A 25,766-nucleotide genomic window follows, 5' to 3' on the forward strand; every position below is an offset into this window, starting at 1 on the left:
TCATGCTAGGAAACTGTTCAGCTGCACTTAAAACAATCACAGGAGAAGTGAGTTACAGTAAGTAATAGAATGATAGCTCTCCTTGTAGACCAGCGTCCAATGTTAGTTGTGTTGTGTGTAATCCTTAAAGCAGCTTGATTTGTTTGGAATGTACAGTTGTATTTGTTTGGGTCTATCCCTTTGATGGATAGTGAAGCTTGGGAGATACCAAAGAGGAAGGTCAGGCTGGTCAGACTAGAGACACTCAGGTGATATCCTCACATTCATGCTACAGTGTCCCACTGGAGGAGGCAACCAACCCAGATGAGAAAACCAATAATCTTGCCTATTTTGAGCGCTTCCTCACACAATGCACATTTGACACTGAGTCAGAGCAATTGAATGGGGCGAGAGATAAACAACACGTGGGACAGCAAATTTGGGTCTGGTACTGAGTGCCACCTCAAGGAGGGGTTAACTCACCAGTTGTCTATGTTAATGGTGTCAGTTTCTCATTGGGCCTCCATAAACTTATACTCCAACTTGATCTACCATTCATAATAATTTGTTCTCCACAGGGAACAGTGGTTCTACCTGCAACAGGTTAAAGATCTTGTAATTGGGAATTCTCAGGCATTCGTTCTTGGCAGAATTCTTGCAAGGGAGCCATGAAATGGGTGTGAGTATAGCAGGTGGATCCCCAATGATCTGCCTCAGTTGCCAGATCCTCAATGTGGTTGACTCAAGATTCCACAGTTTTTTGCCAAAATGCCACTTTGTGGGTGCCAAAGCTACCATGCATGTTTCTACATGTCCTGCAGCCATACGGTACCAATGTGAGTTGGTACTTGCTTTTGGGAACATTCTGATTTGTCTTTACCACCAGTCTAATCGTTTTTGGCTTAAATTCAGGTCATATAGTTGCAGCACATTCTTAAACTCAACAGGGTTTATGCAATTTTATGTCCCTAAACTAGACTGTGACTCAACTCTCCTTTGTCATGTCTCACATTTGGCCAATGTCACACAGTGCCTGGAGAGTAGCTCATCATAGAGATTGAACAAAGGGATATATCTCCATTTGGATTTATTAATTTCTAATCTCTGCTATCTGAGTAGCCAAAAGTGATCTGCTTCCTCTTTTCTCTTAGCTACATCAGTGGTGGTAGCACCAGTCGGAAGATTTTGCGTTTTGTGGACAAGATTGCTAAATCCAAATATTTCCAGAAGGCCACTGAAAATGAATTCATTAAGAAGAAGATGGAAGAGGTTTCCAACACTCCACTGCTTTTGACTGTGGAGGTCCAAGATTTGACAGGCACATTGGCTGTGAACATCCCTCCACCTCCAACAGATCGAATCTGGTAGGTGCCCAGAGAGCAGAAGTAGGGGAAAAGATCTTCTGGTTGGATCTAGCAAAGATGAGGCTGCATGAGATTTTTTTTTTTTTTTGCATTTATATCCCGCCTTTCTCCGAAGACTCAGGGCGGCTTACACTATGTCAAGCAATAGTCTTCATCCATTTGTATACTATATACAAAGTCAACTTATTGCCCCCCCAACAATCTGGGTCCTCATTTTACCTACCTTATAAAGGATGGAAGGCTGAGTCAACCTTGGGCCTGGTGGGACTTGGGCATCATGGACTTGGAAGGAGAAGTGGAGACTTTTTATTTTTTTTATTTTATTTTTTTATTTGTCAAGAACGTATTAGGTAAGCATGGATTGGATACCTTAAATAGATACAAATAGAAGAAACATTGGGACAGGGACGGCAGGCACGCTAGTGCTCTTATGCACGCCCCTTACAGACCTTTTAGGAATGGGGTGAGGTCAACAGTAAACAGTCTTAGGTTAAAATTTTGGGGGTTTGGGGATGAAACCACAGAGTTAGGCAGAGCATTCCAGGCCTTGACCACTCTGTTGCTGAAGTCATATTTTTTGCAGTCGAGTCTGGTGCGGTTTACATTAAGTTTGTGTCTATTAAATTTGTATCTATTGTGTGCTCGTGTATTATATTTAGATACTGCCCCATCACCACAGAAGCCAGGACGACAGCAGCAGGCAAAAGGAAATTTCATAAATGGTTGAGATGGTCCTGGTAGCCCTTCTTGTAAATTCTCCTGAGTTCTGGAATTCTAGGGCATGAACATGTATCTACATATGGATTAAGCAAAGGCGAAGCAACAGTTGCTGTCCGAGAACAGAATATTCAGTTATATTTTTTCCACATCTACCTTTAATATTCTTCAACAAAATAGAATTTGATTCCAGGAGTCTCCAGCCTATGTGAAATGATAGCACAATGATCATTGTGCTCAGTCTGAACCTCAACTTATTTTCGTTTTTGAGAATTTCAGAGACTAGTAAAATACGTCAAGATTGAAGAACTAGAGATCCTCTGGGTTTACTCAAATGTAACCCATTTTATGTGTTTATTTACAGGAAAGGAAAGATGTAGTCATCTTTAATTCAGTTTTTTCTATAAATACGGTACAACTCCTAGAAACTAGGCAGCAAGATCAGTGTTGAGAGATGTTGGGAGTTGTAGTTCAACCACATCCAAGAGGCAGAGTACTGGTTGTAAACAGATAACTTTGGCCTTCTTTCTTTTGAACTCCCATTAAGAACTAGAGAACCTTTAATCTTAGTTTGCTGGGATAAGATCTCCAGATGCAGTCTCGTTTTAGGCGAGCAAAGAAGGGTGAATGAGGTATTCTACGTTCTTCCTGCCTACTGGAAAACATCCAACTTCCAGCAGAAAAGACAGAGGAAGTATAGGAATGCTTCAGAGGGAAAGGAAGTAAAATCACTTTTGCCTCCCTGCCCCAGGTACAGCTTCCGGATCCCTCCACAGTTGGATATGAAGGTACGGCCACAGCTAGGAGAACGGGAGGTCACCTTCCCCCACATCACTGAGTGGATTGAGAAGAAGCTCCAGCATGAATTCCAGGTACTTGGTTGATGCAGCCCATGAGGAAGGATTGGAAGGGATCTTAAGCTGAACTCAATTCAGGTCCCTTAGCTGTAAACCTGCAGGCGTAAGTTCTTGCAGGCATAAGAGGTGTTGAGAGCCCCCTGCTTAAGTGCATTTGACAAGGAATCAAGCTGGAAGCAACTGAATGTGTGGTGGCCAAACCCTGTTCCCCAGGAGGCTTTTAAAGTGCAAGACCTGTTTCTCTCTGTTCAATGTAGCAAGAGGTTTAGATGCCATGGAAAGCTCCCTGGCTTGGCTTCCATCTTTTTTAATTGCTGCAGAAAGGAAAAAGCAAACAAGCGGTGGTTTTGGGTAATGCATGATGACTGAATCCCAGTGATTGTTCATACAACATATATAATTGGGGTTCTGAATTAACCCATTTTCTTGAGTCCACCTAATTTGTTAAACTGCTAAGTGGGTTGATTTGCAATGTATTAACATATTAAACCTAAAGGCCAAAACCAAAGAAACAAGGGAAGATAATTCTAACCAAACTTGTGTGTTGTGCATATACAGTATCTACATTGTTGATGGAATTGGCTAATAGATGTGACCCTTGGGAACAGTTATTCCTGGGAAAAGCAGAGAGTCGTTTCCCTCAACTGAGTCTTCAGTTCAGGCTTAGTTCATGTTTTGCTCCTTTGTTTTCCCTGATCTTCCTACTTGTAACTTTACTTGTTTTCCACTCTGAAGTTTCCTTATCACACACACTTTCATTAGCTACTTAATTAGTATTAGTTAATTATTAATTAACATTGAAAGTTGCAGTGTTTACTTTGGAATCGAGCTAGGGATGCATTCTGCCTGCAAAGTGTGCAGCCCTCTTCCTCTTTGCTTAATCTGGAGCCTTTTAGTTATTGTTTGCAGTAGCTAAAGTGAACTCTCTTGTGCACACCCAAGAATAGAAAGATGGGAATGAAATAATTTAAATGAATAAACCAAGCAGCTGCCACCGGTCATTCTACCGTTGAGAGGCCTGGAACTTGTTGCAACAGCAAGGAGCTGTCCTTGTTAACTGTAGTTGTGCATTCTCTGAAACGTTCAGTTCCACCACATTGACCACTGGCTTCCCTTCCACAGCCATACCCTTAGTCTCATTGTAAGAGTGTAGGAGGCTACATTGCTTCACCAAGCCTTTGATTTGCAAACCTCCAGGCAGATTTAATTTTAATTTTTCATTCCTCCTTCCCATCAGAAAATTTTAGTGATGCCAAATATGGATGATATCATCTTACCTCTGATGCATTCTGGTTTGGAATCCCAGCCTCTCACAGAAGGACCACAGAAAGAACTTCTACCTGAGGATGTCAGAAACATGTGAGGTGTTGTCCTCTGGTAGTTGACCTGCTCTAGTCCCCTGAGGGAGCTAACCAGATACCTGTGCTTGAGAATAAAGATTCTCCTCCAAGTCTCCCTGCTGGCCTCTTTTCCCTCTGGAACTGTTTTCAGATGAAGGAGATTTGTCTGGATACGGCTTATTGAAGAAGAAGATACTCCAGGTAGGTTACAAGCACCCTGTGTGGTCGAGAAAGAAAAGGCTGCTTGGAATTCTCTCCATGTTGCATCTCTGCAAGTAACTTTAATTTTAAGTATCAGTTAAATGGCAGAACCATCCATAACACTGAACAGGGTCTCTGTGAAGGAGGAAGTAAGAGTCCCTTCAGCTAGTGCAAAAGGGATAACTGGGGTGGGGGAGATAGAAGCCAATTGGAGTTGGGGACTCCAAGACTCAAAACTCCTCAGCAATTTCCATTTGAGCCTTGAGGAAGGAAAGATGCTTGACTGACAGTTTTTGAAAAAAAGGAAGGAGTGATGTTTCCTACTACACAACCTGGGCTATTTACAGTCTCTCCATGTTTCTTGGCTATTGGCAACCTGAAAGCTGGTTACTGAAGCTTTGATTCTGAATTCATTCTGACCCCAGTATAGGCTGAAGACTAAAGAATACGGGTCAGGGGAGCCACCAACACTCCTCAGTCCTGATCCAAAGGTCTCAAAAGAAACATGACCTAGTCTGAGTTTTAAAACGTGCTCCAGTTCAGAAACTCCTGGGGCCAGGAAGAAGGGGAACGCTGACAGGGAACCTCTTCTCTGAGCATTACGTCAAAGAACCAACTGCTGCCGCCAGGGGACCAGGGGGCTTTTCTACCCGAGTGCATGGATTCTCCACCTGCCTTTATCCCCACCCTCCCGGCGGCCTATCTTCCTATCTACACCTACAGCAAACTGCAGGAGACTTGAAGTTGATAAGGGGAGGCCCAGGGCCACATAGCAGCTCCACCAGGCCTCTTAAGCTCTTCACAATGCAACGTTTCAAGAAAGCAATAGCAATGCCCAAGCTGACATTAGTGAACTAGACACTTCTATAAGGGCTTTGCCAACCTGGGATAATATACATCCGATGGCTGCAAGAACAGGAGGGAAGGTGAAAGAAAATAAAAGGCTCGGATCAGTCCTTGAAGTGGGTTTTTTCCCTTTCCTGCTGCGCTTGTTCCTAACTGCCCAGAATCACTGGGAGTTTGGCAGTACATACATTTAATAAATTATTATTACTCATGTGACAGAGAAATTAAACATTTTTTGTAATGTTTAATGCATTCTGGCACCACTTATGTTGCATGGATTTGAATTTAGTCAACAAATCATGATTAAATAAGCTAATTCACCCTAATGGTCATGCTGTTTCCAAAATTTAAAAAAATCCTCATGTTTCATGGGTAAAGACTTGAGATCTAGAGATTGGCATAAAAATAAAATTTCAAAACATCTTTTCTCGTTCAAAGGCTTTAGCAGTGACATAAAACAGTTGCAGCAGAAAGAGCTATCCTGTTTTTGAGTTTCACATAAGTCTGTTTCCTGTGACAACTGATCCATTTGCGATGGAAATTTAGGGTTTATTTTTTAAGCTTTAAACTTCAAACTCAAGCTAACTTTGAGACAGTGTTTTTATAAATTGTTATTTTTCCAAAAGTTAACTGATTTTTAACTGACTTTCTGCACATCTTAAATATTGTTTATAGATATTGGCCAGAAGTTACATTTCTATTTAGGAGTTCATCTCTTTTTTACTATCCTTCAAAGGCTTCCAAAGTTTGTTAAGTATACATTTTAATGCCCAAGAACATTGCCTTGAAAATCAAAATTTCCTATGATCTGGTTGGAAGCCACATGAGTAGCATTATCTTCACCTCGGATTGCTGGATGAATCATGTTTCATAGGTGTCAGGTATGAGGCATATCACCTGTGATGATGTCACTTCCCCCTTGGTCCCCCCCACACACATGCTCATAGATGTTCCTCTGGTAACCTGAAAAAATGTTTGCTATCAAACTGCTTGTTGTTTATTTTTAATAGATGAAGAACTAAGGAACCAGTTCAATCAAGAATATGAAATGGGACAAAATTACTTTCATGGAAAATGATTGACCTAATTATTGGAATTTTCTCTTTAAAGTTTTGACCAAACATCTGCTCATTTGGCCAGATATACTGTATGCTCACATAAGGGATCAGTGTTGCAATAAAGTCCTGAGAGATTTCAGAAAGTGACAGGAAAAAAAATCAATCTTACATAATATGACAATACCTTTATTAGCATCAGCCAAAAGTGCAAAAATATAAGCAAATATCTGGGTTGTCCAGAAATGTCCATGGGTGGAATGGTCAAAAAAGTCAAGATGACAACCACTTCAATCATGCTATCACAAGTGACATTTTGATTTTTGTATCCTCCCTGTATAACCCTTATGATAAATATTGGGTTTTCTCTTTCAACACAGTGATCTTTTTTCTTAAGATTGACAAAAACTATTCCATTTCAATAACAGAGACCATGTTTGCACTCATATTTGATATAGCCCCAGACACAAACAATGTAGAAGTTTCTCCTTCAGAGAAACCGCTTTATAATTCCTCTGGAGTTTCTGGCTTCCCTTTCAGCAGGTGTTTCTTCTGAGGGCCCTGAAACCGAAGCAGAAAAAAAGTGGTTGTCAACATCTCCGACTGCTACAATTAAATGGGCAAAACTGTATGACAAGGGCTCCCGATGGATTTCTGTGGAAAGGCCTGCCTTGCTTCTATATATTCCTTCACATGTTTTAGACATCTCCTCTGGTGGGCTACAAGATTTGAGCTGCAACTTCACCCCTAAATGGCAGCAAATATTTCACATTAACCAGATCTCTGCTACCGTCTGGGGATGATCTTTTTGCAGTCCAGATGTTACAGTTCTATTTCTTGGCCATCTTCAGCGAGGCCCCACCTAAAAACTGCAAAACTGCCTTTGAAAGTCTAATTGTCAGGAGAAGTTCTAACTGGAGGAATTTCCTGACACTTAGAACAATGAATCAGTGGAACAACTTGCCTCTAGAAGTTGTGGTGGCTCCAAGTTTTAAAGAAAAGATTGGACAACCATTTGTCTAATGTGGTATAGTTTCCTGTTTGAGCAGGGGATTGGACTAGAAGACCTCCACGGTCCCTTCCAACTCTGTTATTCTGAATATCAGTTAATGCGATCGCTCTGACTAAGCAATGGAGGCATTCTTCCAGATAGATATGATAGGATTGCCAACATGTTCGCCAGCGTCCGATGACGGATATGGCACAAGAAGAAGAAAAAGATAGATACGAGAAGAAAGGTTCAACAATACTTCTGCAGAAGTTCTACCCAGGGCCTTTGTGCCCCCTTTTAAGAAAAATTCTGCATGGTGGCCTATATTGGATTGTGATCAAAATGTCCAAGATGGTTGAAGAGAGGAGCTTCCCCCAGAGGGGAAGAAAGGAAGCAAAGGCCATGTCTGAAGCCAGAGGGGGACTAGGTTGCCTCTCCATGTTCCCCCACACCTGCCGTGTCCAATTGCCGAGAGGGAAGAATCCTAGTTTCCCAAATTTAATGTATTTTTGCATGCAATTCTCTTCTGTCTTCCATATTGCAAAAAAGAAATCCCTAGGCTCTCTCCTCTCAGCACACTCGCTGGAAGGGGACAAACTAAGCAACGGAGGTCCCCTCCCCGATGGATTAGGCTGCCCAAGCCCACAAAGAAAAATGCAAACTTGGCTTGGCTGGAGGTTTTCGCCCAAGGCTGATCCCCAAAGCGGCTAGGAGGGCCCTGTCCGGCAGAGGCCAATTGCAGCTGGGCCTATTGCCCTCAGGTCCCTCCTCCCTGGAAACTGGGGCTTGCATGGGGCTAATTTAGACTTCCTGACTGAAAACCTTTCTTGGTGGGTCACTTTGATCCAATTCTGCTGGGGTCAAGGTGGAGGCTCTCTTTTGACAGCAAAGGGAGCGACATGTCTCAGGCAAGGAGGGTGCAGATGAGGCCTAAGAAAGAGCTTCCATGTTATTGTTTAGCAACAAAGAAAAGAAGTTGATGAGAATAGTTCATAAACCTTTAGAATCTTGATTAAAAACATAATTGTTAGGACCGAACCTCATTGGGAACAGAAAGGAGATTAAGCTGCATGAGAACAATTTGTGAATGGAAATATGTTTCCCAGGTGTCCTTAGAATAAAAACTGCAAATAGAGGGATAATTCAAGCTTTACTATCATATATATTGAAAATAAACCAAAAAAATTGCATTGGGTTCCCGAATAATCTCACTCCGAACCTCACTGCTTCCTTTCTTAACTAAAAGGCAGGTTTCCAGCTGCTAAAGGAAATAACCAGTGGTGGGATTCAAGCAATTTAACAACCGGTTCTCTGTCCTAATGATTTCTTCCAACAACCAGTTTGCCAAACTGCTCAGAAAGTTAACAACCGGTTCTCCCAAAATGGTGCAAACTGGCTGAATCCCACCACTGGAAATAACCAGTTTGGATTGAATCCTGAAGTGAATTTGTGAATGCACCAGCAGAATACTTCCCACAGAACTACTCCAATCTTGGATGACCAAAACAAATCATGGTTTCATATAGAGAACTCCCCTCCCACCAGTTCATTTGTCCAGTTTGGGAGTGGTGTTTCCCAGCACAAACTCACCATGAAGGCTCGCTTCTCTTGGGCTGTTTGGAAGCAGCCGTGGCCAAACTTGGAGGTGGTGTCGATGAATTTCAGCTCCACGGCCTCCAGAGCTTTTCGGCTTGTATGGACCAGAAGGGACTGGGGAGACACAGGAAAGGGTTACAGCAGAAGCCCAGAGGAGAGGCTTGGAGGCAGCTCCCTCCTCAGCCCTGGAAGCTCAGCAGGGTCTCTGGGCCAGGCACATTTTCTCAGCTCAGGGGTGTGTGGTGGCAATGAAGTGAAGGAGGACCCCCATTTCTGCTGCTTTGATCTCCTTGAAAAAAGTCAGGATATGTGCACATGATCTGGGAGCTGGAGTTAGCGGAGGGCAGCTACAAATCCAGCAGTGGGATTCAAGCAATTTAACAACCAGTTCTCTGCCCTAATGATTTCTTCTAACAACCAGTTTGCCAAACTGCTCAGAAAGTTAACAACCGGTTCTTCCAAAGTGGTGCAAACTGGCTGAATCCCACCACTGTACGAATCTATGGGGCAAATGCCCCTCACTGAAATTTAGTGCTCAGAATATATTAACTAATGCACAATCATTTGCACATTGCGGCAAGAGGAGTGGCAAAGAAATTTAATAAGGTTTGCAAAAGCCTTTCATAGGTGAAATTGAGCCCAAAACTAGGTACAGTCTAGGGCTTAGATACTTGACTTAGATAATGATGACTGAAAATATTTCGTTTTGTTCCTAACATCTACTACCTCCTGTGTTCCTTTTGAGAAATTCAGGCCATTTCTGTGGGGCTTTCACTGCATTTCCCGTCCCATTTTGTGGTGATCCCTGCACAAGACTCTAGCGCTGCTAAGCATCTCGTTGATGGCTTCCAGGTTTGCTGCCCTGCTCCCAAAGCAGCCGAAATGCTCATTTGCTCAGGCTGAATCCTCCCAGCCTCACCCTCTGGAGAGCAGCAGAAACCCTTGGATTGGTCAGCCCACACAGACTAACCCTCTGTTGTGGCCCAGGCCCAAGTAGGTAGTAGGAAACTCAGTCCATGAAAAAACAAACTTTATTTGAACAGCTGAGAATTACTTCATTCCCAGTGTTGTTCAACTCAAATTAAAACAAATTCCTCCCAACACAAATTCCTCAGTCCTATCGCAAACCTTGGTCCAATTAGGCAAACTGCCAAAGGCCTTTCTTGGCAAACGTTCAGAAGACACAAAAATAAATGCAAGACGTAGACGAAGAAGACGCAGCTACCAACGTTGTTTTCCGGTAAACCCAAACGCCGTTGCTGGTCTGTTTTAAGCCTTCTGGGAGGGGCCAATCATCTCTTAGCCCTACTCCCGAGTTGTCCTCTCTGCTTCAGCTGCTCTTGCCTTCTGGCAGCTCTTCTCACGTGTGCATTAGGAACAGGCTCCTCCTGTTTCTCTGCCTCACTACTATTAGTCTCTGGAGGCTCTGGAGTCCGCACCTCACTCCCTGATGGCCCTGGCCCCACCTCAACCTCATCGCTGTCCGACTCCGTTGCCAGCTCCTGGTGGACCACAACACCCTCCTGCCAAAGAATCACATTTGTCCTTCATCCCTGGACTTATCCACTGTCCTTCCAAACGCCTCAGTGAAGCCCTCACCTTCCTCAGGGTCAGCACCCGCTTCCTGGTACCCAACACACAACCCTTCACCATCACAAAGTCATTGTTGACTTCTCCGTACTGAGGGAATCCACCCTGGAAGACAGAAAGATAGAATGGACATCGGGGTGAGGGTGGTATTTATTCATTGATGACCCCAGATAGATAGTGGTCCTCACCAGAAGATACGTCTGATACTTGGGAAACATGTCATGGCATTCAAAAGAAATGGCGGCCGCAAAGAAATTTCACCATGCACAAAATGGCTGCCTTTGCAAGGATGGCCAATTGTAAACATGCCAATGCTGTGACTGGAATACTTTCAGTGACACTTATCATGCCCCCTGTCAACTTATTCCCATTTTCTAGTTGCAGTATTTTTATAAACACATCGATGGGCGCAAATGGAATCCTAAAGCATTATGGAACTTAATGTGCAGAAAATTCGAAAAGCAGCAGGCTGCTTCCTAGCAATAGCAATAGCCCTTAGACTTATATACTGCTCCACAGAGCTTTACAGAGTCAGCCTGTTGCCCCCAACAATCTGGGTCCTCATGTTACCAACCTTGGAAGGATGAAAGGCTCGAGCCAGTCAGCATCGAACTCCTAGCTGTGGGCAGAGTCAGCCTGCAATGTTGCATTCTAACCTCTGCGCCAGCAGGGCTCCTACAATTATAGCATTCCTTGTGGAATTTTACACTTAAAATAAACTTGAAACTTTTTAAAAAGTAGAAGATGGCAGGAAAAGTCTACAGGCATGGTGCCCAGATGCCTGGTTGGTTACCACAGGCATGGGGGGTGTCTGCACAGTAGATTTAAAAAGTCAAGGTGACAGTACAGTTGAAGCCTTGTCCCCTTTTATCAGGTGATGCATGCGTGGCATAAGTAAAAAAAAGGGGTCTTGGTCTTCAACTGTGTGGTCACGACCCTCATTTTGACTGTTTTGACCCCTTCCTGGTAAACAATCCTGAATTTCCTTTACACCAAACTGCCTAGAGCCAGGTTAAGTCTTCTGATCCATTTAACCCATCAAACCCGGATAGCTTTCCCCTGGAGCCACCATTTTCTAGCCTTGACTCCAGCACAGAAGGGACTTTTCCATCTCTGCCCTCTTCAAGTGATCCAAGATAGAGAAGCCCTGCATCTACTCAGGGATCTCACCTGTGCATCACCTGAGCTGAAATAATGGTCAGGACTTGGTCAAAGAAAATGCCCCGGTGCTTCCAAAAGTTCTCCCACTGTTCCCAGAACAGCATTGAAATTTAGAATGCATTTGGGGGGAAATGGATTTTGAAGACAAGATATTGCTTTAAAGCATAGTTTTTTGTCTTCTTAAAAAGAAGGATTCGTGATGAGACCTCCAAAGGATCATTCTCCAGCCAGAAGAACTAACCTTCCTTCTGGCCTCCTTACCAGTGGGGTGATGGTTTTCTCTGTTGGGTCGTAATTGGTGGATGCATTGTTTCTGATCACTTTGCCATCTTCTACATGGATCCCACGGCCGATGCGATAAACCTAAAGGAAAAAAGATTTTCCAAGTTATCCAACAAACAGGAGAATGAAAGCTGGCCACGTCTACCTTGCCCAGTGATGCCCAAGACCTGCCTCCTTTTGGACACTTGATTCCTGGCCCTCAATCCTGCTCTTACGGGCCACATCAGCACAAAGGAGGCACCAGATGCTGCATTGTTCTGGTCATCCCCCCCCCCGCCCCGCAAAAACCTCAGATTTTCTCTGAGCTGTTGAAAGCTGCGGCTTATGGACTCTAGAAGCAAAGGGCTCATCTGAGTCTGCAGGGATATGACCCTGCAGCTTTCTAGGCAACAGAACACAAAATCAATTTGCCCTTTTCAGGAAAGTTTTCCTGGTCTCTTAAATCCACCAATAGCCTTTGCAAGCGCACTTTCAAAATACGGCGTAATATAAAGGCTGCCGCTAATGTTATAAGAACAATCTATAGAGAGGAAAGCAAGAAGGAAAAAAAAAGGTAGATTATATGGGACAGATACCTTTGGATAGCAAATATAACTTAGGTTTTATATAATAAATTATGTAATGGATTATATTAAAAAGGGAGGCTTCAGTTGTTAAGACTTCAATTGCTACATATCAGTTTTGTAGTATTAAGTGTTCATCTATAGAAGGCCAAGCAAAAATGACATAAAGAAGCTCTCCTAAAATCTTGGACCTGGTTTGTTTCTTGCTGCCAGTTTCTTGGTAAAAACACCTCCCCCCCCATTCCTATCTTGCAGAAGATGCAGAATTAGAGGTGTGCTTTGCACAGGCTTTCCCGGAATTCTAACAGCGACTTCAGCAAGAAATGGAAAGTTGCAGTCCTGCCATATCTGTAAAATGGGTTAATCCTGAATTCTCTGCTCCCAGGTGAGCCTTACCATGCACTGCTAAGCCCGATAGCATCACACCTACCAGCCATATATATTGAACAGCTGGCGGATGAGGAGGAAAGATGGATCAGTAGGTTGCAGCTTCTGTTCCCAAGACACTCTGATTCCGCCAGAGGTGGGTGCAATTGGAGGCTGTTCGTGTGTTTGGGCTTCAAATCAGTTGGCTGGAGGGGAATCATACCTTCTTGTTGAGTTCTGTGCGGTGGTGGTAGCCCTTCTGGCCAGCCCGGGCAATCGAGTAGCCCACCCGGGCAGGGTGCCAGGCTCCAATGCAGGCAACCTTCCGCAGGCCTTTGTGAGTCTTCCTTGGGAGTTTCTTGGTATGCCAGCGACTCGTCACTCCTGTAGAAAGGCAGCCTTGAAGTTAGAGACAGGCCGATCAACCTCTAAGTGACTGAGGTGGGGATGGGAAACTGGGGGCCTTCCAGATGCAGCTGAACTGCCCTCCTTCACCATTAACCACACCGTTGGGGCCCTTATAGCTCATATTGTAGTTAGGATGGGAACTTCCATCACTAAGTGTGGTTGTTAAGTGAGTTTCACAATTCTATGACTCTTTTTGCTGCCAGCCATTAAGCAAATCACCATAGTCATTAAGTAAATTACCCTCTGGCAGTGATGGCAAAAAGGTTGTGCCAAAAACCGAGGGAGCGTGGGGGAGCATCGCGTGTGCGTGCCCACAACCATAATTCTATGTGCCCCGCCCCCACGAATTTGGACGGGACACTCCCTGCGCTCCCCACACTTTTGGCCCGGTGGGCCCTGTAGGCCCATTTTTTCCTCTCCCCAGGCTCCAGAGCCTTTCTAGGAGCTGGGCGGGGCAAAAACCTCCCCCCACCGGAGGCCCTCTGGGGGCCAGAAATGTCCCGTTTGCCGACTCCCGGTGGGACCGGAAGGCCCGTTTTTTGCTTTCCCCAGGCTCCAGAGCCTTTCTAGAAGCCTTGGGAGGGAGAAAACAGCCTTCCCCATCCCCGCGGAGGCCCTCCAGAGGCTGGAAATGGCCCGTTTGCCAACTTCCGGTCCCATCGGAAGTCAGAAAATGGGCTGTTTCTGGCCTCCAGAGGGCCTCGGGGGGGCTACTAAAAAGGCTTTGGAGCCTGGGGAGAGCAAAAAATGGGCCTTCCCCCCCAGGCCGTCCCTACTGTTCCTATCTCCCTACCTCCCTACTGTGGGAGCTGAGCTCACGTGCCCACCAATATGGCTACACGTGCCACCTGTGGCACACGCGTCATAGGTTCACCTTCACTGTCCTATGGGCTTCCTCCATAGACTCTGCTTGTAGGAAGCTATCTAGGAAAGTTGCAACTGATGATCACATAACCCCAGGACAGGCAGCCTGTCAAGACTGAACCACTTCGCTTCTTTCAAACTTTATCGCTATTCCATTTGCCAATGAACTAGGGGGAGGGAAGGGTGGGATGGAGTCCTGAGAATTTGTGCACAGACCATGAGAGCCTGGAAACCATCAAGGTCACGACTGCAGGTGCTTGAGAAGCAGGTGAACTGTTCCCATAATAAAAAGACATCTCATAATTGGACAATGTGATCACATTAGGCAAACATTTGCATGAGAAAACCAGGGCCGGTTTTGATTCTCCAGTACCAAAATGGTATATCCAATAAAGTTTCACTTTTGGAAATTCAAAGCTCCCAAGAGTGTTTACTTGTTTTGTGTGCGCTAGTTGGACCGTTGACAGAGCCATTATAATGCCAGTTGCCAAGTATCTGGATTTTGATCGTATGGCAGTGGGGATGTTGCAAGTAGGTGTTAAGTCACTTTCTGCAATGCCATTGTAACTTTATGTCACTAAACTTTATGTTTGTAAGCCAAGGACTACCTGCAATATCTAGAGGGGCAAACCAATCTAGCCTTCGGAGGGAGAGGAAATGAATGAAGCATTAAAAGAAGAGTTTTAGAAAAAACAACTGAGAAAGTGAAAGTCAGGATAAATTCAAAATCCTTCCTTTGGTTTGGTATAAGGTGCAGTAGGCTTCCAAGAGTCCATGACTGTATTCTATCCTACAATAATAAACAGCATCTCTGTAATGTCCGCCATTCCTCTTTCCTGACCTGGCCTTCCTTGATTGAGGATCACCATCCCTTTATTAGGGAAGAAAAGGGGCTGAAAAAGAACAAATCATACCCGGAATTATGGAAGCGTATTGTAAGCACTCTCACAAAATGGCTGTCCTGGTTTTTATTTCCTGTTGACATTATATACCTCACCCTTCTGTCTATGCCAACAGTCCTGCCAGCTGCCACAAACTGGTTTGTTCCCCCCTTTCCCAAGCTGACCGCCTCCCCCAACACAACGTGGGGTATAACTAGTAGTCTCCTGACCCTCTTCTAAAATATTATTCCAGCAGAAAACATGGGATGCTTCAAGCCAAATTTTAAACCAGTGGTGAAATCCAAATTTTTTTACTACCGGTTCTGTGGGCGTGGCTTGGTGGGCGTGGCAGGGGAAGGATATTGCAAAATCTCCATTCCCACCACACTCTGGGGCCAGCCAGAGGTGGTATTTGTCAGTTCTCTGAACTGCTCAAAATTTCCGCTGCTGGTTCTCTAGAACCTGTCAGAACCTGCTGGATTTTACTCCTGCTTTAAACCAATGTTTCTCAACTTTGGCAGGTTGGAGATGTGTGATTTCAACTCCCAGAATTCTCCATCCAGTCGTTTTAAAAATTTGAAGAATTTGAACTGAGGTTGAGGAGGGAACCTATCAGGCCCCAGGGAACGTGTGGACATTTCTGGTCAGAAATGAAAAAGCTACTTTTCCCTATATCTTGAATGGCTTCCTGAGTCATTCATCTGGAATACAATCTGTAGCCATACCACTTCCTATCAGCCTTTGATCCAAGAGGTTTCCAAATTTCAGGTCTGCTCCCTCCTACCTTTCATCCCATGCCCTTTGGTGACTCCAATGACATCGATCATCTCATTCTGGCTGAAGACACTGTGCACAGACACCTGCTTCTCCAGCTTCTCCCGAGCCCAGTCAACTTTCTCTGCCACAGAGCCTCCATTGAGCTGGATCTCCATAATATGTGCTTTCTTCTGCCGCATTGGCAGGAGCTTCATCTGCAACCAAAAAAGCTCAAAAATTGCACCATGCAGCAGAGGTGGCAAATGTTCATGTTCAACACTTAACTGGCCACAAAGGTAAGGTGCAGGAGTTCTAGCTACTCCGAACCTTCCATCTGCTTGCAGAATTTGACTACTGCAAGGGTTGGGACTTTGAGGCTATGGTCTCATGACACACTTGAGAAGTTGGTATGTGGGAATAGGTAAACCTAACTGTGTTTGGGATCAGGGAGCAGCACTTCGTTTTGGTTCATGTGCTCTCTCACCTGGCCCACTGCATTGTGGGAGTACCAATATTCAATGAAAAAGGGGAACTACTCAGTCTTCTGAGTAGGAGAGTTGAGGCTATAGAAATTGGTTTGTAATGGAAAGTTCCAATACAGAATTCACTGTCAACTGTTCCTTCACAGGTTGCAGGGAGCAATTGAGCCACCATTCTGACTTAGGCTGCTGGCAGAGCCACCCCTTGAAGCACCCTAAACCAAACCATAAGAGAGAAACCCTTAAGCAGATGCTTTCCAGGCTCCCAAATGTCAACAGGCAATGTTTCAAGCACCACTCTTCCAAAGCAAGTCCTGCCGGCCCTACATGGTGGAGAGAGCGGGATTCTCAACTGTGCTGCTCTCTGGGGTCTCCCAGCCTGGGCCTTTCCTGGATCCCCAGTGGGGGCTCTGAGGGTCAGATTCATGTTCCTCCTTCACCTCCCTCTCCTTTGATGAAGAACTGCAGAGGTGAGGGCTCGCTAACCTGGAACAAAAGAGGTCAGGAGGCACAAAAGAGGTCTATGAAGTCACACATAGCTCAGAGAAGGTGGGGGAGATGTTTTCTTCTGTCTCTTGCAATGTTATAATCACTGTTAAGAACATCAGGGCAGCGAGATTTAGGGCTACAAGCATAGGACTCCTATTTTTCCATTTCCCCAGGAGTCATCCAATTATTGCTGTGCCAGATTAATACTAAAGGGGACAAGCCAGTGGTGAAATCCATTTTTTTTTACTACCGGTTCTGTGGGCATGGCAGGGGAAGGATAATGCAAAATCCCCATTCCCTCCCCACTCCTGGGGGAAGGATATTGCAAAATCTCCATTCCCACCCCACTCGGGCCAGCCAGAGGCGGTATTTGCCGGTTCTTCGAACTGCTCAAAATTTCCGCTACTGGTTCTCCAGAACCTGTCAGAACCTGCTGGATTTCACCCCTGGGACAGACCATGTATCACTTTAATTATGTGGGGATAATCAAGCACTGGATTTGCGAGGGCCAAGAAAAGAGCAAAGCTATTACTAGAAGCCAACATGGGTTTTCTAAAAACAGATCATGTCAGACAACCTTATTTGTTGTTTTGGCTTTGTTTGACAACATGACTAAATTGATGGACCAGGGAACTACCGTGGACATAGTTTACTTAGACTTCAGTAAGGCATTACACAAGGTAGTACACACCCTCCCTCTTGGTAAGATTGAACAATGTGAGATAGACAGCTTCACCACCAGATGGATTCATAACTGACTAACCCACTGCCCTCAGCATGTAGTCCTCAATGGAACGATATTTAAAAAGAGAGAAGCATGCAGTTGGGAACCACAAGTTCAGTCTTAGGCCCGGTACTTTTCAATATCTTCATGAACAATTTGGATGAGGGAATAGAAGGGAAACGCATTGAATTTGCAGACAAACACCGAGCTGGTGGGTATAGCCAAAGGTTTAGAAGAAAGGTTCAAGTTCCAGAGGATCTTGACAGACTTGAACACTGGGCCCTATACAACAAAATGTAATTCAGTGGTGGGAAATGTACACTTTTACATTTAGACAAGAAGAACCAAATGCACAGATATAGAAGTGGTGGTATGTGACTCAACAGCATCTAAGTGTCCTAGTGGACAACCACTTAAATATGAACCAGCAATGTGCTGCAGGTGCCAAAAAAGCCAACGCAGTCCTAGGCTGCATCAGGATAGTGTCTACATCACATGAATGTTCCAATATTCCAACTGACCACAGTTGGAATATTGCATCCATGTCTTGTCACCATGGTATAAAAATATATACAAACTTTAGAAAGAGTGCAGACAGGCCCCCAATGGCCACTAAAACTGATGGCTCTTGTCTCCCCTCCGCTTGGCATCATCCATCAAGAATGCTGCTGCATAGGGACAGGAAAGAGGGATTCCACCCTCCACTGTTGGCTTGGGGGTTTCCTCAATGCCTCCAGTGGGCCATTGTGTGACTCAAACACTGGACTAGTGAGGCTGCCGTTATTTGAGTGACTCCTGAAAGCAGCAGCAGTTTTTTTCAAACTGAGGCAGAAGCTATCCCACACCCCAACCCTCAACGGAGAGCCTGCTTTAACTGATTTGAAGAGTGGGGCTGTGGTCGTGGGAGATCTGGAGCACTTCAACCAGGACCTAGACTTTGCAGTGGTGAACCAAAAATTACTGAATTCTCTGTTCTGGCTTCATTTAAACATGTTGTGTTTGTCTTTCTTGATTAAGAAATGAGAGATAGAAATTCTGTGTATGCTCAGAGAGACTAGCAACCCCAGCTGTCGTTCATGGAAAAGTATTCAGTTTCTAAAGATGAAACCCAGGTTGTACAGCAGACAACATCTGGCAATGAAGACTTTGTCCAAACAAGCAGAAACAACCAGTAACAAATCATGAGTGAGTGTGACTAGCCAGTGGGCCAGACAACCCTCCTAGATGTGTTCTTCTGAGTGTTCCAGAGACATGTGGCAAATGTTCACCTGGGTGTGCACAATGACACGGATGATCTTACAGTATTTCTTCATGGACACAAAGTCCTTCTCCAGCTGCTTCTTCCCAGCCTCATCTTGCCATTTCTTGCAGTACTTAGTGAATGCCTTCTTTTTGCTCTTGTGCCTGAAAAGAAAAAGCCGGGAAAAATCAGATCCAAGGACAACAGGAATAATTTCCAACCAGGCTTTGGCAAGAAAACAGTGCAAAGCCTGTCCTGATATCCACACCAGCCTCCATGGCTTGAGAGCAGGATAGCAAGAAGCCCCTTGCTCCGGGGGGGGGGGGGTTTACCAATCCACGGACAGTGGGGCTCAACTTCAGATTCTTCAGGTAACAGTTGGATCCTCACCTCCCAAAAGGACAAATCCTATCAAAGCCTCCAGATGTTACATTCAGGTAACACCCATAATTCTGAGACTGGTTTATGAAAATATGGAACTGATATTCTGATTTAACATGGAGGTTTACAATACAGGGCTCTGTTCCCAAAACAGCTAAACAACAAAGTTTAGTGAAGTCTCACACTGTATGAGAATTCAGTTTTATTTTAATCATGCTGAATATACATAAGAAAGTTACTATTCCCTCCTCCATCACAGTAAAAATTGCAATTGGTAGCCAGGAATAGAATAGAATAGAATAGAATAGAATAGAATAGAATAGAATAGAATGGAGTAGAGTAGAGTAGAGTAGAGTAGAATAGAATAGAATAGAATAGTATCGAATAGAATGATAGAGTTGGAAGGAACCTTGGAGGTCTTCTAGTCCAACCCTTTGCTTAAACAGGAAACCCTACACCACTTCAGACAAATGGTTATCCAACCTCTTCTTAAAAACTTCCAGTGTTGGAGCATTCACAACTTCTGGAGGCAAGTTGTTCCACTGATTAATTGTTCTCACTGTCAGGAATTTTCTCCTTAGTTCTAAGTTGCTTCTCTCCTTGATTAGTTTCCACCCATTGCTTCTTGTTCTACCTTCAGATGCTTTGGAGAATAGTTTGACTCCCTCTTCTTTGTGGCAATCCCTGAGATATTGGAAGACTGTTATCAGTTATTTAATAAGTTTTTTAATTGGGGTTTTAACTTGTATTTATGTATATTTTACGTGGCTGTTAACCGTCCTGAGTCCTCCGGGAGATAGGGCGGTATATAAATATGATTAAATAAATAAATAAATAATAAATGATGTCTCCCCTAGTCCTTCAATCCTTCAGATACATACAATTCTGCAGAACCACTGATTGTACTGTTCCAAAACATTGGGTGTGTATTCATAATTACACTTTTAGCCCACAAAGCATTTCCAAAGCACAGCTATGAGTCAGAGTTTTCCTGTTTAAGGAGGGCTTTACCCTTGCTCATTCACACTGACCCCCTCCTCACCAGTTCTTGTAGAAGCGTCTTCGACATTCATCACTTATATGTTCTGCAAAGATGGTTTTGAAATTTCTCAGCCCCCTTGGCGTCTCGATATAGCCCACTAGCCCAACGACCACCAAAGGCGGAGTTTCAATGATTGTGACAGCTTCCACTTCTTCTCGCTTAGAGATTTCTGGAGTTTAAAGGAGGAAAAAGACCGAGGAGGTGATCCAGGAAGGCTTGGTGGTGGGGCTCCCATATCCAACTAAGCCATAAGGCGCTTTCTTTCCCAAACCATGATTTAGAGTTCTTTGGGAGGGGACATATGAAGCCTACCATTGTAAAATATAAACCATGGGTTATGGCTAAATTGTTGCAAAAACCCAGCCGGTTGAGGTTTGTTGAATTAACAAAAAGCAACCACAGATAAGCATCATATTTATGCAGCTCAATGTATTTCTGATTTGATATCCATTGGTGAGGGCCTCTTTCCAAACCAGCATTCTCAAACTATGTACCCTCTGGACATGGGTGGCAGTCCCAACACTTTGGGAGAGACTGGGTTTGGGTAGAGTTATTCTACAAAAAAAAAAAAAAAAAAAATCCCCATTCTAAGTCACATAGAAATGTCAACCTTGAATGTTTCCATTTCCCACAAGTATCAGATACTTCCATTCTGTTCTGTCTTGGTCAGACCTTACCTTGAATACTCTGCCCTGGTACCAGCACAATATTTTAGGAAGGATTGAAAGTGGAAGAGATTAAAGGAAGGAATAAGGAAGATTAGAGGCTTTAGGAAGAGATAGATCAAAGGAACTGGGTATATTTGGCCTTCAGAAGAGACCTGTGGTGGAATGTAGTCTGGATTCCCAGGAGGGAAGGACTGTATTCCAAAGAGGCAGTGGAGCATGGAAAGTTTGATCAGGAGAAAGAGTGTTAAAAAACGGCTCCCCCTAATGATTTCCAAAGTATATCCATAGTGATGCAAATAGTTGCTTTATTCTGGCAAGATTCTGTCTGTAAGTGAAGAGCAATACAAGAAACTGCTCAGAAGTAACTCCAGATTCCTGGTTCTTGGGATCTTACAAGAAGGCTGAAAGTAAGGATGGAACATGGTAACGCTTTTCAAGTCCTTGGAGATTTCAAATAGGCCAAGATCCTGCCAGCATGTGGGACATGGAATAACCTAGGCAAAGACGGAGCTGTGAGTCCTATATTTGACTAGGAGAGCATCAGGAAACCTGGGTGGTAACTAGACAAAAAGACTAAAGAGAACAAGAAGCAAATGACTTTCCTAAGTACATGGATGTAACCAGGAGTGAACTTACCTTGAGGAGGAGGAGGAGGAGGAGGAAAAACTTAATATTAAATTTGAAAACAAACTCTTACAAGAAAGTTTGCCAAAGAAACCAGTACCTAAGGAAATAGTGGTCTGCCCTTTTCTGGATGAGTTCAAACAGAAGCCTGATAGTGGGCCACTTGTCAGGTATGCTCTAATTTGCATGGACTTGGTGGCCACTGTAGCCCCTTCCAGTTGCTGAGGTCCATGAAAGTGAGGCATAGAATTAAGCAAACGTGGCACATACTTAGTCCTGGTCTATGAAGTTCCCGCAGGATGTGAGTCATGCCAGCTTTATAGCCCAGGAAGGCTGTCAGGTGGACTGGTTTGCTGGGATCATCCTTGGGCCAACTCTTCACTTTTCCTCGATGTCGGCGACTCCTCTTATGAGGAAGGAAGCCCAGGTGGCCATGCCTGGGAGCTGAAAACTTCCGATGAGACTGGAAAAGTTGGGGGGAAGAGCAGCTAGTTACTACTGTGATCTTGCAAAGATCATGAAAACCTTGTCAGAGAAAGCAGGAAATAAAAGTCCCAACACATCTGGAACAGATGCGTAAAAAAACTTGGATTCTCAGCAGACTCGAGCACAAAATGTGCAATACTAGGCTTGAGGCAACAGATTAAGGGTGATGATATTCAACTAGACCAGGCATCTCTTTCTAAGGATCGATTACCAGCCAATTCCTTTGCCCTCTTTAGACCCACCAAATATTTAAGCTAAACTATAATCTCCAAATACAAGAATACTGGGCCTCTGGTGGCTCAGACTGCTAAGACAGTCTGTTATGAGCACAGCTGCTTGCACTTACTGCAGGTTCAAGTCCCACCAGGCCCAAGATTGACTCAGCCTTCCATCCTTTATAAGGTAGGTAAAATGAGGACCCAGATTGTTGGGGGCAATAAAAGTTGACTTTGTATATAATATACAAACGGATGAAGACTATTGCTTAACACAGTGTAAGCCGCCCTGAGTCTTCGGAGAAGGGCGGGATATAAATGCAAATAATAAAAAAAAAAAGGCATTCTGCCTGTCTCAGAAGGGAGATACAGTAAAAGGGGCAAGGTTGTGCCCAGATGACAGATGGGCTGCTGAAACTGTAAGTCACATTTTTTATCATTTGTTTTTTGTTGCTACACATTTAGAATTGATCACCCCACATTTAAACAAACTCCCTGGGTGTCCCAACCAGTTCTGTTTACATTTTTTACTTTTGGGTACATGTGATTCTGTTGCTTTCAATATAGTAAAATTATATATGTAAAATATAATAGCAACATGCCCAATGTATTTTATGATATTTTCTTTCATTTATGTAATCTGTTTATGGTATCAAGTTTTTTTATGTATTTGTTACCGATTGCAATAAAGATTCTATTCCATTCCAGGTTGAGGAATGTCTGCTCCAGATACGAAATCCTCTATTTTTAGCTTTAGTAGTTCTCACAACAAAGAAAGAGGTTTCTCCGCCCTGTTCATACAATATGCTAAGTTAAGTAAATAAGTGAGTAAACAAACAAACAAGCAAATAAGTAAATAAATAAGTGAATAAGCCATATTCCCGTTGGGTTCATGTAATAAAACTTGGCTGTCATCCCACATTACTTGGCTTCCTGGATGTCCTACAGCCGTTAACAAGCAAATCACACTTTGGCCTTTGGTGCTGGGTGAACGAACGGAGTGCTATTTCCTAAGAAGGCACTAATTCACATGTGCCTTTGACACATTTTGCAGAGAATATTTATTTATTTATTTATTTATTTATTTATTATATTTGTATACCGCCCATCTCCCGAAGGACTCAGGGCGGTTCACAGTCAAAAACAACAGAAAAACATGTAATACATAAAAAGCTAAAGAATAGACAGTTAAATTCAATTGATGCTCTAACTTTTAAATACAAATTTAAAACCTCATTTAAACCCTTTTTTTAAAATCCCAAATTTAAAATAAAAGTGAATATCATCACTTCAGAATCCAGTGAATTAAAGGCTCATTGAAGGAATAACTGCACTCACATTTGCAACTCTTAAGTTGGTATATTTTCCTAATGCCTCTTAGTGAACTATCATTTTCTTCCCAACTCAGATACAGTATGAAAAACAAAATTTCAACAAAAATTTCAACAGAAATTTCAGAATTTCAACAAAAAGTTCAACAAAATTTACTGAATTTCCTCCCCCCCACCCAACCCAGCTTAAGTTACAAATGTCTAAACTCTGGCATCAAATATTACTTTTTAGTTACTACTCTAAGAACGGGGATAACCCAGATCTCAAGAGTTTGTGCACCCAATTCTGCCTGTGACTGGCCTGGTGTGAGCATTCACACCAGGAGCCCTTTTCCTCTCTCCCAATGAGATTCCCACTTGGAAGTGATTATGTGATCACTTGGAAGTGATTATGAACTACTTTAAGCAAAGATGGCCTGATGGCTCCAGAGCATTTCAATAATTTTGTACACTATTTCCAAGATGCTCTGTTCCTCCCCCCTACTCTCCCACTTAAGGCGTGATGAGCAGAATCCTGCAGCAGAATAACAGAGTTGAAAAGGACCTTGGAGGTATCTAGTCCAACCCCCTGATCAAGGAGACTTATGCCATCCTCGATAGATGGTTGTCCAATCTCTGCTTACAAACCTCCAGTAAATGGAACATCTATAACTTCTGGAGGGAGGCTAATGATTAAATTGAATTTAAATGCAAATAAGATTGTCCTCTAGATACAGTTTGTAATCCAGATATATTAAAAAATGGCATATGAATAAAAGATGAAAAGAATAAAATCTCAGCTGAAAAGAAAAAAATATTTCAGCTGAGAGTAAAAAATGAAATATCAGCTTGGATCAGGTGTAAAAGATGATAGAAAAGTAATAGTTTGCAATAATACTGAAGAGATTATTTCCTTTAAAAAACGTAGTTGTCATAGGTGGTAAAGTGATAATTGCAGTTGCATAGAATCTTCTGTATTTTATTACAGTTTTATTATCCTTGTAAATCAGTTTACAATTCTCATAAATTTGTAATCTTGCTTCTTGTGGTTACAAAGTACAAACTCTATGACGTCCCTCTCACTCTGCTCCCAGGATCAAATCTAGGTGTCATTTTGCTTAGGATTGAAACAGGGATTGAATTGGGGCCCAGCAATCTTCCTTCAGTGTTGTTGAGCGACACACCCTTGAAATCCTTTGATCAAGAACTCCCAGTCAATCTTCATGATAGATTTCACTGTGGCTGCTGTGCTGGAGGGAGAAGCGAACAACTGTTTCTGTACTAACGCAGCCTGTCAATGTGTGGTTTGTGTGGCTGCACTTCTTACTTCCAGGGGTTCCTATTCCACTCTACCATTTTGTATGGACAGAAAATACACAAAACCCCCTCCCCAACAAAGTAGAACTGCGCCCCAAAAACCCACAGGGACACGAAACCCTTTAGTGCAGATGTCAAGATCTGGTCTATACCAATTGTAGATATGAAAACCTCTGAGGAACGGAGCTGCAGGGGCTCACCTGCATGTCTAGCAGGTGGTGGCCTGATGGCTTTGAAGAAAATCTCCTTCAAAGAGCCTTTCTTCCCCAGAGGGATCGGCTCCAAGAGGCAGGGGGAATACTCACCTCAACTCTTTGTGCAGCACATTTATTCAAAATTTGCTGTCCACTGTTTAACATTCTGACCAGTCTGTATCTAATTTAAACTTGAGCCCAGTTGCTGCAAGGCTGCCTATTGAAGGGGAAAAGGGCACAGATAGGAAGCACCCAGTGGTGGAGGGGAGACAATCTGGCGTGGGAGGACCCTGAAATCAGAACAAGAGGGAGAAAGCCCTGCTGATGCCTGCCCAGGGGCAGAATTGGGGACGACCGGCCGTTCCTTGAAAGCCTCCTGCAAGCCGCTGCCCCCCACCGCCACCTCCCCCCACGGCCCCACAAGGGCCAGGCCCATCGCTTGCCAGTACCATGATCAGACGTCTTCAGCCGAGGCTGCCGAGAGAGAAAGGGGCTACCAGCGAGTGCCTGGCTTGCCTAATGCCAAAGATGTTTCTCTCTCCCCAAGACATAAATTTAGCAGCTGGCTTCATTCCGGTGCGCTATCCATTTCACCCTCGGGAGGGCCGACAGGGGCTGAGCACGTCGGGAGGGAGATGAAAGGTCACTCTCCAGAAATATATCACCCACCAGCAGCTACTGCCTCCCCAAATGCAATTCTACTTCTTGGTGCAGCCCCACACAGCCCACAGCTGAGCAGGGAGCCCACGGAGAGGGGAGCCTCTTCTGCCCCTTTGCCAT

At 43.9% G+C, this 25,766-nt stretch overlaps 2 protein-coding genes across 11 annotated transcripts in view; one reads left to right on the forward strand and one right to left on the reverse strand.

Moving 5' to 3' along the window:
• The window catches only part of LOC131185166 (testis-expressed protein 2-like), a 69,163-nt gene extending 62,721 nt beyond the window's left edge, over positions 1-6,442 (forward strand). For 3 of the 9 annotated variants that reach the window (XM_058157403.1, XM_058157404.1, XM_058157405.1), the window contains exons 10-12: positions 1,131-1,343; positions 2,812-2,932; positions 4,155-6,289. In XM_058157403.1, coding sequence (XP_058013386.1) covers positions 1,131-1,343; positions 2,812-2,932; positions 4,155-4,280 — 460 coding nt within the window. In that variant the 3' untranslated portion in view covers positions 4,281-6,289. Of the gene's footprint in view, positions 1-1,130; positions 1,344-2,811; positions 2,933-4,154; positions 6,291-6,314 lie in introns of those variants that run through there. The other 6 variants (XR_009152102.1, XR_009152098.1, XR_009152099.1 and 3 more) reach the window with 6 other exon arrangements.
• A 90-nt stretch (positions 6,443-6,532) lies between these two features.
• Positions 6,533-25,592, reverse strand: RPL3L (ribosomal protein L3 like). Of its 2 annotated transcripts, none has more exons than XM_058157413.1 (10): positions 25,436-25,592; positions 21,735-21,927; positions 20,173-20,341; positions 18,778-18,913; positions 15,846-16,032; positions 13,132-13,292; positions 11,959-12,060; positions 10,546-10,641; positions 8,941-9,060; positions 6,533-6,920 (listed from the first exon to the last, which is right to left on the reverse strand). In XM_058157413.1, exons 1-10 carry the CDS (start codon positions 25,436-25,438, stop codon positions 6,864-6,866), a joined length of 1,224 nt encoding a protein of 407 aa, XP_058013396.1. In that variant the 5' UTR covers positions 25,439-25,592; the 3' UTR covers positions 6,533-6,863. The 2 variants fall into 2 exon arrangements, with proteins under 2 accessions (XP_058013396.1, XP_058013395.1); XM_058157412.1 differs by lacking the exon at positions 25,436-25,592 and adding an exon at positions 25,098-25,166.
• Between the last annotated feature and the right edge of the window lie 174 nt (positions 25,593-25,766).

The sequence above is a fragment of the Ahaetulla prasina genome, chromosome 14, assembly GCF_028640845.1.
Source record: "Ahaetulla prasina isolate Xishuangbanna chromosome 14, ASM2864084v1, whole genome shotgun sequence".
Classification (NCBI taxonomy): domain Eukaryota; kingdom Metazoa; phylum Chordata; class Lepidosauria; order Squamata; family Colubridae; genus Ahaetulla; species Ahaetulla prasina.